General features: G+C 62.7%; 1 protein-coding gene across 1 annotated transcript; it reads left to right on the top strand.

Annotated features, from left to right (window-relative positions):
• The first annotated feature begins 1865 nt into the window (after positions 1 to 1865).
• LOC147526825 (uncharacterized) lies at positions 1866 to 8015 on the top strand. The gene is made up of 15 exons (XM_086627408.1): positions 1866 to 1934; positions 2014 to 2159; positions 3038 to 3084; positions 3501 to 3577; positions 3731 to 3794; positions 4093 to 4168; positions 4409 to 4436; positions 5081 to 5221; positions 5340 to 5471; positions 5780 to 5927; positions 6397 to 6449; positions 7066 to 7116; positions 7236 to 7318; positions 7408 to 7521; positions 7856 to 8015. Exons 2-15 carry the CDS (start codon positions 2047 to 2049, stop codon positions 8013 to 8015), a joined length of 1287 nt encoding a protein of 428 aa, XP_086483534.1. The 5' UTR covers positions 1866 to 1934; positions 2014 to 2046.
• Positions 8016 to 12701: the final 4686 nt, after the last annotated feature.

The raw sequence follows: 12701 nt of genomic DNA on the forward strand, positions 1-12701 counted from the left end.
GAAGAAAGCGGCTTTAGAGGATGTGACAGATTTGAGCAAAGGGGTCGGGCAGGGGAAGGGGCAGTGAGGGTGATGGCTGGGGGGAAAATGGGGCTGCTAAGAGGGGCAGGAGGGATGGGGTCCTGGGCAGAGCGGCTTCACTGCATCATCAAATATGATACTACAGGAGCTCCTCGTCAACCAGCCTGGTTTAGCCTCATGCTGTGCCCCCCATGAAGGCAGCAGGGCATCCTCCATCTCCATGGAGGTCCTGAGTGCCACCACCCTGACCTGAGCCTCCTGCCAGCGAGATGCTGAGACTCAGGTCTGCTCTGCTCTGCAGACACTGGGCACAGAGGGAACAGCCAGGGTGTCTTCCAGCTCTGGGTAACAGCTGTCACCTCCAAGGAGCGGGTGCAGGATCTGGCCCTGCACCAAAAGCAGAGGTGGCCTGGCCACCTGCAAACCGCTCAGCCCTCCCTGGCCCCACGCAGGGAGCTCCCAGCCGCTCTCGTGCATGTCCTTTAAAGGCCTTCTCGCATCGAGCTCTTCCTGGCAGCTCCTTCTGCCACAGATGCGGTCGCTCTTCCCTCCGGGGAGGCTCTGCCGCCGGCAGCTTGCACAGCGTGGGGCCCCGGCACCCCTCGACCCACCATCTGCCAGCTGCGACGCATCCCTTGACCCCCCTTCCCGGGTCTGCTGGGGACCCACCAACGCCGAGTACTGGGTCCGAGCTGGGTGGCCCCAGCATCTGCCTTCGGCTGCTTGAGACAAGTTCAGGCAGGTAACGACCCAGGGAGCGTTTGGTAAAGTTGCCGAACCGAGGGAAATGCTCGGTCTGGCTTCCCGGGGGGTGATTTATGCCACGCTGGGCAAACAAGCTGCGTGCCTCAGTATTTCCATCCATAAAACAAAGTTAAGGAGCGAGTGAGCGTCTGTAAGCTGGCTGAGCTGTAGTGAATCAGCAGGCTGCAGAGTCTGCCGCGGCTGTTACGGAGCGAGCGCTTTGCAGCAGGGACCAGCCCTCGGGAAAACTCTGATGCTCACTGATGTGACGGGTTTGCTTGATCCCTGGTGGCTCCCAAGCCCCTGGGTGGAGGTATCGGGGACAATTTCCGGTGTATAGGCATGAATGGGCTTGTTTTGGCAGATGCCAAGTGCTGCTTGCTTTTACCTCTATCTGGTCTGAGCAGGCTCTGGGAGATGGGTGATGGCCTTGCTTGGCATGGGGGCGAGATGGGTGATGGCCCCGCTTGGAGCTGGGGTGACCTAGACTGAGCTCAGCCAAGGCTTTGCACAGGCATGCGGGGCTTCAAGCAGTCCCTGATCTCTGTCCCCTTAAATCTCTGCTGTATTTCTTGTCGTGGCCAAAAAATAACACCTTCTGCCCCATATCTGCATGTCCATGGGCACAGGTCCAGAGTAGACATGTCCTGCAGGAGAGTCCCTTCTGCACAGTGACTTTACCGTGGGCTGGGGGAGGGACTCTGGACTTTCTGCCAGCTTTCTCTGCTTTCTAAACATTGCAAAACCGCTTAAATGAGATGTCCAAGCTCTCTTGGACTCCAGAATCTCTTATGTTTGTCTATGTGGGAGCCAGCCTGGCAGTGGGATGCTCGGGGATGGGACTGTACCCTGCCTGGGGTACAGCAGGTTGCTCCTGCTCTGCACGGGGTGCTCGCACTGGTAGGTGGGTGCAAACTTATTTTCCCCCATGGACACAACCCGTGTCGTGAACCCCAAGCGAGGATCACCTCGTGGGAGGGTAACGGGGGTGGCGAATGGGAAAGTCCACCCTCAGAGCTGCACAGAAACAGGGCTTGTAATAAATTCCTCGTTGCCTCTCTGCACCCGCCTGAATCCCAGCAGCACCCTCCTGAATTGCAGCGGGCCTCCCCACCTCTTTTCCCACAGATGCCTCCACGCTAAGCAGAGGAGCTTGGAGCTCCTGCTGGGTGAGAAAACACTTTAAAAATATAACATTTAGAGGCGTTCTCCCATCTGCGCGCAGCTAATATGTGTCTCTCATGATAGGTGTGCTGGTCCTGGAGCCTCCGCGCTTCGCAAATGAAGGGGACCTCGCTGGGAGAAGGGGAAGAGGAGGCGCAGGGACTCGCCCAGGGGCGACGGCGGTGGCAGCGGCAGAGGACGAGCTGCCAACCCAGCCCCTCACCTCGGAGGTATGTGCACGAAGGGCTCTCTGGGACAGGAACGGCGATGCCAGGTGAGGAGGGACCGGAGCTGGCTGGAGCATCATGCTGCTCGGAGGTGCCAAGCATCGTTTCAGCACAGCGGCCCCTTCTCCTGCGGCCATCGCTCCTGGGGAGCAACCCCCAGGCTTGCAGGGAGGAGAGGAAAAAGCCCTGTTGTAGCTCTTCCCAGAACCAGGAGCAAAGTTTGGGGGTTCAAGCCCATTCCCAGTTGGGTGCTGAGCTCCAGCATGAGGCCACAGAGGGCAGCCCCTATATCTTCGTGCACTGCAGGTGACTTGCTATCTCCGGCGTGCTCTGGCATCCCCAGACCCGGCAAGCAGGGATGCTACAGTGCTGACAGACCTCCTTGCACCCGGGACAGTGTTTTAGGGTGATGAGGCCATCCTGGTGCAGTTTTGGGGTGCAGGACCATGTACTGAGGCCTTGGCAGTGACACAAGATGGCACGGGGGCTTTGCCAGCAGCTGGGGTTGTTGTGGTGTCTGAGAAGAGGCGGGCTCGCAGCGAGGTCCGCTTGGCAGCCAGGGCCAAAAAAAAAAAAAAAAAAAATAATGTGCAGAGGAGAAGCGCGGCCGTGGGCCGGTGACTCATTCCTGGCTGGAAGCGGCTTCGGCGGGCTCCTCGGTGGCGGCTCTGCGGTGGCCGCCGGAGCGGAGGGGATTGCTGCCAGGGAGAGCGGGGCCGGGGACAGGGACGGAGCGGGCTGCAGAGGATGCTCGGAAAGAACCCAGGTGCGGGGCAGCATCTTGTCGAGGGTGCCGTGGTGGCTGGGGGAGGACGGAGGGGGTGGGATGCTGCCTCTGCTGCCGGAGTTTCTTTGGGGTTTAGCCTGGCTTCTCTCCGCAGGGAGCAGCGGGCAGAGCTGGCTGGGCTCCCCACATCTCCAGATGAAGGTAAGGGCACCCCAGGGTGGGGATGGGGGGAAAGGGGTGGGTTTTGCACCCTCCTTCCCTGAGTAGCATTGCATGGGTCCAGCAGGAGGGTGTCTCCTGGCCTGGCAGCACCTGCCTGCAACCCCACACCGCTTCCAGCCCAGGGACCCTGACCTCATCCCTTGGATCTGCCTCACCAGCTGTATCCCACCCGCTGCACTGGACCCCTCGCCCTCCTCCCCCTGCCCTGGCCCAGCCTGGCTGCAGCTCCCTTAACCCCACAGGGGTATTTTTGGGGGACACCTGCCAGCCCCTGCCCCCTGGGAACCTGCAGGCTGCAGAAATGCCAGCGATGTTTTTGGGGGTCTCCCTTAAAGTGGTGTCAGACTGGGAAGAGGACACTGCTGCCCAGCTCCCACCACCCTTTCTGTCCCCAGGGAGGATGAGCAGTCCCCAGAGGCACCCAGACAGGGTTTTGGCTGGGAACGAGCACAGCGTGGAGCGCGTCGGCGAGGTAAGAGGGAGGGGAGGGCGACAGGTTTGGGGGGGCCCTTCCCTCCCTGGCCCCTCAGGCTTGCTCAGACCCCCAGCTGCCTGGTACTGCCCTTTTGGGATGTGTCCAGCACCAGGGAGGAGTTTGCTCCAATAGTGCCCTTGTGCCCCTCAGGTGCCAGGCACGGACAGACAGGAGCTGGCTGTGGTCACTGGGGACAATGATGGGACCGAGGAAGGTGGGTGAGTCCCCATGCCTCATCCCAGCTGGGTTTCCTTAGGGGAAGGCTTGAAGTGGCTCGGGACAAGCATGGGAACAGCGTGGCCTGATGGGGTTTGCTCCCTTGGTGGGGACATGGGGAAGGGGCGACTGGCCTGGGGGGACCTGAAGCCCCTTTGATGCTGGAGGAAGAAGTGGGACAGTCCCACGCTATGGGCACCTGCTCCCTGCCAGGACAGGAGGGCAGAGGGAGGAGGAAAGGACAAGTAAACGCCTTCACGTGTGGTCTCTCCCGTGGCCTTACTGCCTCCCTGCAGACGCAGAAACCCCAGAGGAGCCACTGCTGAGTTTCCCCAGCGAGCTCTCGGTGCTGGACAGACTCGGCTTGCACAGGTAAGACCAGTGAGCACCTGTGTCCCTCTGGGGTCTATGGGACGGGGTGGGTCCCAGGGCACCATGTCATCCAGGGATTAGACTTTCCTTCTTTTCCACTGCACAAGAGCCGCTCTCCAGGCGAGGGGCACTTGGATCCCCAAGTGATGGTGGCTGGCACCCATGGGAGCAGACCAAGGGCATCTTCAGTGCGCAGTCCCCGTGGTGCCTCCGTCTCTGACAGCACTTCTCTTTTCGCAGGGTGGCTTTGACAGAGCAGGACGTGGAGGTGAGGGCTGCTGGGGGCTGTGGGTGGGCTGGGGAAGGGGGACAGAGGTACGGACACCTTGCTGGCTCACAGCCCTGGGGCTGTGCCCCACTCCTGGCTGCCCTCCAGACACCGCAGTCCCCTGGCAGCTGCCTTACAAATCCCTTTCCCGGCGATGCTGTTGGCTTTCGTTGGCAGCCGCATTTCTACGGCAAGATGAGCCCGTCCTCTGCGCGCCCGGCAATCCCACAAAGTGCTCTGCAGCTCACCGAGAGCGCCCTTAGCCGGGGAGGTGGCGGAAGCTGTGCTAATAAAAATAATTTTCGTGCGAGCGCCAGGGCTGAGTCAGGCTCCGCTGTCAACTGGAACCTGCAGCGAGGGCTGGCGTCTGCCTGGCGTCTGCTCTTGCCAGGAAGGTTTGGGATTTCCATGCGTTATCAGCTGCCTGGGGGACGTGTCTTGGTCAGGCTGGCATCTCACGGGGACTGTTCCCAGTGTGCAGCAGCCTAATGGGTGCTGGGGCAAGGCAAGTGCTAATTATCCTTAGCACAGCCCTGCATGGTGGTATGCTAGGAGGGTCTGTCTGTGCCTTGGGGGCAGCAGGGCATGGCCCTGGTGGCCTCCCCTTCACCCTCTGTCCCATCTCTCACCCTCCCACCCCACAGGCAGCTTTTGCCCACCTCGCCCTGGCTTTTCGCTGCGACGTGTTCACCCTGCGGCAACGGGTGCAGGTGGAGAAACGGGCACGGGACGCAGCGGAGGAAAACATCCAGGAGGAGCTGGGGCAGTGCCGGGCTGCTCTGGAGGTAGGTGGGCACCAGGGCAGGGGGCTGGCATCTGCTGGGGACTTCCAGCCCTGGAGAGGGTTTGAACAACTCAAAGTCCTGGCTCCAGCAGCTCCATCCTCCCTCTCTCCCTCCGCAGAGGCTGGGCCCATCCTGCACTGACGTGGGCTGCAAGGAGATGCTGGAGCAGCTGCAGCACAGCCTGGCTGTGCTGGCAGCTGCCATTGAGAGGGCAACCAGCGCCGCGGAGAAGCTGGGGGCCGTACAACAGGTCTGTGCATCGCTTGGGGCTCCTCACCAGGGCCAGGATGGATGGAGGAGGGTGCTGTGCCTAGTCTGGGGGAACCAGTCCCTGAGCTTGCTGGGGTCTGTCCCTCCTCCACGTGGTGCTGGCGTTGACCTCATGTTTGCATGTACTGAGGTGCCAGGGATCTGCCTGTCCGTGGGCGCAGGAAGGGGATGCGTTTGCACCCCCTGGGTGGAAGCACCATAGGATGCACCATGAGGGACTGGCAGGGACCTGGGTCCTCAGGGACCAGGAGATGGGGGGACCTGATCCTCCATCCTCACTGGCTGCAGGAGGCCCGGATGAGCCGAGCAGCGGAGGTGATGGTCCAGCACGTGGAGAACCTGAAGCGGCATCACATGCGGGAGCACGCGGAGCTGGAGGAGATGAAGCGCCTGATCCAGCAAAACTCCCGCAACCGGCAGCTGGCGGAGACCCAGGGTGAGGTGGGCTCTGCCACCAGGGCGACCCTGTGGGATTTAGTCCCAGACCCCTCTGGGGAATCAGTGTGACCCTGTGCCACAGAGCCGGCGGGTTGCGTGAGCTGGGGACTGGGGCAGGTGACAGCTGGGACCCGATGACAAATGCGAGGGGCTGGTGTAACAGCAGACGCAGCGTGGGAGCAGGTGCTGGTGGCCGGAGAGCCACCGTCCCGCGGCCCAGCTGGGAATGCGGGGCAGGGGGGCCACGGGGCACACAAAGGACGCTCTGTCCCTGGACACCAAACCCCACGCATGCCATCGCCGTGCCTGCGAGCAAGGTCCCGCCACCGAGGCACCCCGTGACTTGTGCCAAGCACAGAGCACGTGGCCAGGACAGCTTTCCATGGCAGGGAGGTTTGCAACCGTCTGTGCATCAGGCCCAACTTAATTTTTTGGGGTGACATAAGGCTGCTTCTCTTTGCTCTCAGATGACACGGAGCCACGGCTGAGGCCTCACCCCCTGATTCGAACTTTCCAGCAGGTAACTGGTCCCAGTTCAGCATCCCCAGAGCCACTGCCTCCCCATGCTCTGCCACTCTCCCTTGTCCGGCGGTTCCCACGCACCCGCTAGTCCCCAGGCAATGCCACTCCTGCCAGCTGCTCGCTGCGGGCAAGGTCTGCTAGAAGCACCAGGAACAAGGCAAAATGTAGGGGTGGCTTCAGAGGGCTGTGGGGAGACAGGGTGCCCAGGGTTGGGGGCTGCTTGTCCAGGAGATCTCAGGCAGGTCCCTCTGCATTGCAGGGTCATAGCGCGAGAGCCGCAGGCTTGGCTGTTCTCTAGCACCAGCTCGAATTTGGCACTGATTCCCCTACAGCTCAAGAGGTAGGGGAGCGCTCGGGCAGGGCGTCAGGCAGCCCCACTGGCACGGCTTGAAGCAGTAAGGACAGGCGCAAACCTCTTGGCTTTGACCTTCCCTCATCTCACCAGCTCTCCAGCTTCTCCCCGTAGCGAGCGCCAGGGCCTGTGGGAGGCTGGCAGTGTCCCTTCTCCTCCTCGGTGTCCCTTGCCCATGCTGGGGAGGCGATGGGGAGGGAAGGGGATGGGGAGCACTGGGAGGCAGCCAGTGTGGTGCTCACCCCCAGCCCCTCCATTGCAGGGGTCTGCGCGCCGCAGAGTCAGCATCGCCGTCATCCCCAAGCAGCTCTTGGTAAGGACACGCGCAGCGGGGACGGGTGGGAGCTGTGTCCCACTGTCGGACATGAGTCCCCAGACTCGGTGTTACCGGGTGCCTGGGTCCCCACTGATGCTCCCACCTTCGGTGCCCAGCCAGGTGCCAGCCCTGACAGCCGAGCAGCCCCGGCCAGTGAGCTGGAGAGGGAGGGGGTCCAGCGCCAGCCCAGCACCCAGAGGTAACGGTGCCAGGTGGTGGGGAGGCCACAGCACCGGCTGCTGCTGGCCCACATGGCGTGGCACAGCAGCCCATCCTCTCCCTCCCCAGGAATGAGATGGCACCTCAGGGCCAGGGCAGCGCCATGAGCGGGGAGCCGGCGGCCGAGGCAGGTGGCAGAGGCTCAAGTGCAGGGGCCGAGGAGCCGGAGCCGCTTGGGCTGACGTGAGCAGCACCCTGCGTGTGCCCAGCATCCTCCTCACTGCTGCTGGACTCTCTGTGGTCCCACAGTGGCCAGCACGTGGGAAATGGGCTGGGAGATTTGGTGATGGAAGGCTGGGATGTTGCTTGGCTGCCCCAATTCAACCCTGCTCTGCCTCAGTTTCCCCTGTGCATTGCGGGTCACCTGTGCCCTCTTTGGACTTGTTACATTTGGGTTTGCAAAAGGGCCAGTGAGGTTTGGGGTTGAGCTAAAAACCCTCCTCATCCTCAGCTGGGGCAGAGGTGGGATTTGCTTTCCACCCCAGATGACAAGTGTCCCCGGTCACCTTCTCCCCAGGTCCAAGGGGTCCCCGGTGGAGCTGTGGCGGCCGTGGCTCTTCCTCCCGCAGCACTACTGGGTTTTCTTCTGGCTGCTTCTCCTGAGTATCGGCTTCCTTCTCCTCATCCGCATCCTGGAGCTGCAGCGGCTGCAGCCTGCGGCATCGCCCAAGGCCTAGCCAGAGCGGGGAGGGGGAGGCGGCCCTGCTCCTTCCCCATGCCCTAAAACACCAAAACCCTAGGATAATAAAATTGGAGGAAAAATAGGGGATTTTTTTAGTGCTGGAGTAGGGGGGAACATCCAGTGCTAGGATCTGAGGTTACAGGTGTGAAGGGCTCAGGGAGCTGCAGCAGCCCTCATTGATGCCATGAGTTTGTCAGTTCTCTGGGCACACTGAGGGATGCAGAGATGCCACAGGGGCCAGAGACTGGGCTGCTGGTGGGTTTGTGTTTGAGCCGTGTCCCACTGGCACGGGCAGGCACCCTCCACCACCGCGTGGCACATACTCCGTCCCTGCTGCCCGGGGAAGCTGTAATTAAGATCCAAAGCTCGTTTGCTGCTTCCCTGGGGACGGAGCTGGCGCTGGAAGGAGCGGGACAGTGTTCAGACTTTCCCATCGCGCCGCAAAGAGCTCACAAACAGAGGGAGCTGTTTCCGACCGCTCCGGCGCCTGGGAAAATCGCCTCGTTTGACGCAGACGCCCCGTTTCCGTGTCCGCCCCGGCCTCTTGTGGCCCCAAAACATGGGTGGGCTGTGCTGCGCCTGCACCCAGCAGCTTTGCAGGGCGCTGGTGGGCTTGAAACGCCCCGGCCGAGCTGGGGAGGGGTGGGGGTTCTGCACCGGGACCCCCAGGAAGAGGCCCAAGGGGGCCACGGGAAGGAGGGATGGAGGTGCTGGGCTGGCTGGCCCCACTCACTGTGGCGGCCAACAGTTCCACGGGTGACTCATGGGCAGCCGACATCACCCCCGCCCCGTGTGCCAGCTCGCCCCGTGTTCCTGAGTCACCGTCCCCAGCTTCGGGGCAGGTTGTCCCTGTGCGTCACCCGCCTGTGAGCCCCTTTGCCACGACACCCGCCTCGGCACGTGCCAAGCGGCCAGCAGCACCCCCAGGACGCCGCCACCAGAAAACCCCAAAAAGCTGCTGGTCAGGAGCGATCTTCGGTGACCCCGGCGGCTCCATTCTCTGTCCCCGAGGTACCTTCACCCCACTGGGGCCATTCCCACTCGGGGGACGCAGGTGGAAACATCATCCTAAAAGTTTCCACGAGGGCTGTGGTGGTCTGGGACACGGGTCGGGGTCCGGGGCTGGCGCTGAGCGGGTCCCCCCCACCCGCAGCACCCTCCTGGCTTCTATTTCTGGCTGGGCGAGGGGGGGTTGGTACGGTGCGGAAAGCGAAGTGGTTTTGTTTCATCACCCGAATCTTTTCCTTTGCTTTGCGAAAAGACCGCTTCCTCCCCCCAAAATTAAAAAAAAAACAAAACAACAAAACAAAACAAAAAACGAAACAAAACCATCCGGCGTTGCGCTCTGCGTCCCCCGCTCCGAACCCCCCGGCGCGGCGTGGGGAGGGCACGGCCGCCACTCGCGGGGGGGGGGGGGTGGGTTCAGCCTGCTGCAAAAACCCAATTGCAGCAATATTTGCAGAGGCACAAAGCCGGAGCGCCCCGGCCCACCCCCCCCCCCGCCTTCCCCCCAGTGCTCCCAGCACCGCCTTCCAGCCCGGACGCCTGGGTCCCCCGGCCGTGGGGGAGGGGAAGGGAGGGGAGGGGAGGGGACAAGAGGGGAGGGGAGGGCCAGCCGGCAGCTGCTTGCGGAGCCGGAGCCCGTTTCCTGCTCGTCCTCGCCCGACTGCGAGTAGCCCTGAGCCCCTCCCCACCTCCGGGGCGGTGCCTCAGTTTCCCCCTCCGAGAGGCTCTGGAGGTGAGTAGTGGGTGGGGATGGGCAGAGCATCCCTGAGAGTGTGTGGGGGTCAGGGCTCTGCTGCCCCCCGCCCTCGTGTCCCCTCCTCGGATGCGGGCACGGAGCGGGCAGCATCCCGCCGGCCGGTCCCCTCCGCCCGCGGCGGGCATCGCTCCGGGCCCCGCCCTGCTGTGCATGCTGGGGATGGGGGGGGGGGGTGCCAAAACGGAGGGGTGATTTTGGGGTGCTGGGGGGAGGGAGCGCTCAGCTCCGCCGTGCCTGTGTCCTGCGTGTCCCCGGGATGCCGAGTGGGGATGCTCGGTGGCAGGGGCAGCGCTTTGGCTCCGGCCGCCCCCTCCCCAGAGCCTCTCCCGGGGGACAGCGGGGTCTCCCCAGTCCTCGCTGCTTTTCTGCTCCAACCCCTGGGCTCTACTCCCCTCCCCAGGACAAAGGGAAAAGAGAGCAGCCCCCACTCCAGCTCCTTGACTCCATTCCCAGTACCACCAGTGCTTCCAGTGCGGAGTGGGATGGGATGGGAAGAGCTTTGCAGAGCTCTCTTCTCCCATCCCGGTCCCTCCACCCGGTGCAGGGGGAGGGATGCTCCCTGGGTCCCCCAGGCACGAGTCCTGGCTGGGGGTTCGGGGCTGTGCCCCATCCCAGGGCTGAGGCTAGGGGATGCATTCCCCAGCCCCTGTACCTGGAGTGGATGAAGGCCCCAGCACATTTGGGTAACTGGACCCGGGGTTCACCTCTGTACCCCAAGACATGTCTCCTGCAGCCCCACGGGGACAACTCGGTCTCGGGGTGAAGGAGAAGCAGGAGAAGAAAAAAGGACGCGGGATGCGAAACCTGGCCAGGCGCGGACTTCCCCTTACGCCGAAATTACGCCGAGGCAGCTCCCTCCGTGGGACTGGTGCTGGGCTGAGGGGCAAAGCTGAGCAGCCAAAATAGTGGGGGGGCAGGTTTGCTCCCCCCCTGAGTGTTGCTTCTACCCGGGGCTCCCCAGGCCATGGCCAGGCTGTGGCTTGTGGATCCCCTGCGAAGGGCAGCACCGAAACGCTGCGGTGCAGTGCCAACTTCTGCTCTCGACAGCTGCAGGAGCCACGACTGGGGTCCTGCACCTCCAGGGGGAATTTGGCATGTGCTTTCTGGGGGGGGGTTATGCACCCTCGAAAGGGAACCCCCTCCACTGCAACACACCGTCCCTGCGGCTGCCTCTGCCCTCGCCGGTGCTGGTGGCCGGTTTGTCCTCGCTCCGTAGCCCTTCTCCCCACAGCTCTGTGCTGGGGGGCTTGCTAAGGGAGGGGTGGGCTCAGCTGGGGTGTGCCCATGCACCCACATCCCCAGCTCAAACCAGAGGAGCCAACAGGGACTTTTTCCCCTCCCTCCAAGGATTAACACGCAGCCAAATTAGGGCAGGTTTCCACGGGGTCGGCCAAGGCGATCTCCCTGCCTGGTTCCACTCTTGGGATGTTTCTCCTGAGCACAGTAACGCCGGGAAGAGCAGCACCCACCGCCTGTGCCCCTTCCCGACACCGGCCTGGCTCAGCTGCTGTTGAAAGCAGGATCTTTGGCCAAGCCGTTGGAAGGCGACAAGAAACCCTCCATCCTGCCCACCGGCCTTGGGGCCACCCCCAAAGGACTGGATGGACTTTCCCTGGGGTCCAGCCCAGCTCACCAGCCCAGATCAGGGGTCTCCAAACTGGATCCCAAACGTGCTGGGAGCCAACACAGCGGTGAGGTGAGAGGCTCAGCTGGAAGGAGATCCGCTGCTCCTGGAAATCCTCCCGGCTTTCATTAGCTCCGTATGGAGCCGCGTCCTTTCCCACCCCATTTCCACATGCCTGGGAGACGTGAGCTCACCAGCAGCCCAGCACCCCAGGGCGGCTCCCCACACCATCTCCCAAGGGGCTGCTTCTCTCCATGCAAGGGCAGGGGGCAGACCCTGACCTGCGAAGCAGGATGGGGCGACCAGGGATGCTCCATGTGTGCCAGCATGGGGTGATGTCCTTGTAGGCTGCGTGTCTGCAGCCACCCCAACCCCAGCCAGAGCCTTCAGGAGCTGAGTCAGGGCTGGCTGCAACCCCCCCCCCCACCTCCTCCCTCCAGCTCGCAGGAGCAATTTTAAGGGAAGAAATGCAAAAGGCATTCACAGGGAGAGCGGAGCTGGAGGCAGCCTGGCTCAGGGCCGTGCCCTCCTTCGCTGACACCAGCTTTTGTGGGCTGGAAGCAGTTTGTTTGCATCAAACCTGCAGGAACTAAGTATCCATGGGGGGTTTCTGTCCTTGCTTCCAATTGTCGAGGGGGCTGGAGATGCCAAAGGGGACGAGCATGCCAAAGGGGACATGGTGTGCCGGCACGAGCATCGTTTCCGTAGGAAACTTGGTGTAACACAAGGCTTGTTGTTCTGCCTCCTCTGAGCCTCCCTGCCAAAGTGCTGGTGCTGGAAAGTTTTCCCGGGCAGCATGCTCCCCTTGTCATCGTGTCCGGTGGGAATCGAGGCCTTGAGATGGTGGTTTGTTTGGTTTTTTGGAGCCAGGGGCTGGTGATGCTGGAGTGGGTGCTCCCATGCTCCCACCTCCGGCAGTTGCCTCTGCCCCATGGCCCTGGGGCTGCTGCGTGGTGGCCTTGGCAGGCACCAGTGCAGTAATGTGAGCTCCCCGGGGAAAACCCATCGTGCCCGGGCAGCTTGGGGCACTGGAGCCCAGCCAGCCATCGCAGGAGGATGACGGGTGGCTGGTGGGACAGCGTGCCTGTGCTCTCCGGTGAGATTTGCAGTGCTGCCTCAGTTTCCCCAGCATCCTCATTCTGTCTCTGCACTCTCTGGTGAGGTTTGCAGCTCTGCCTCAGTTTCCCCAGCCTCCTTGTTCCATCCCGCTGGCAGGGCCAGGGGACTGACATCGCTTGGGGGAAGAGCCGAAATCGTCCCTGGCTCTCACAGCCGTGCCACGAATGCATCAGTCG

The sequence above is a fragment of the Tauraco erythrolophus genome, chromosome 27 (assembly GCF_009769465.1).
Source record: "Tauraco erythrolophus isolate bTauEry1 chromosome 27, bTauEry1.pri, whole genome shotgun sequence".
In the NCBI taxonomy this organism is placed as follows: domain Eukaryota; kingdom Metazoa; phylum Chordata; class Aves; order Musophagiformes; family Musophagidae; genus Tauraco; species Tauraco erythrolophus.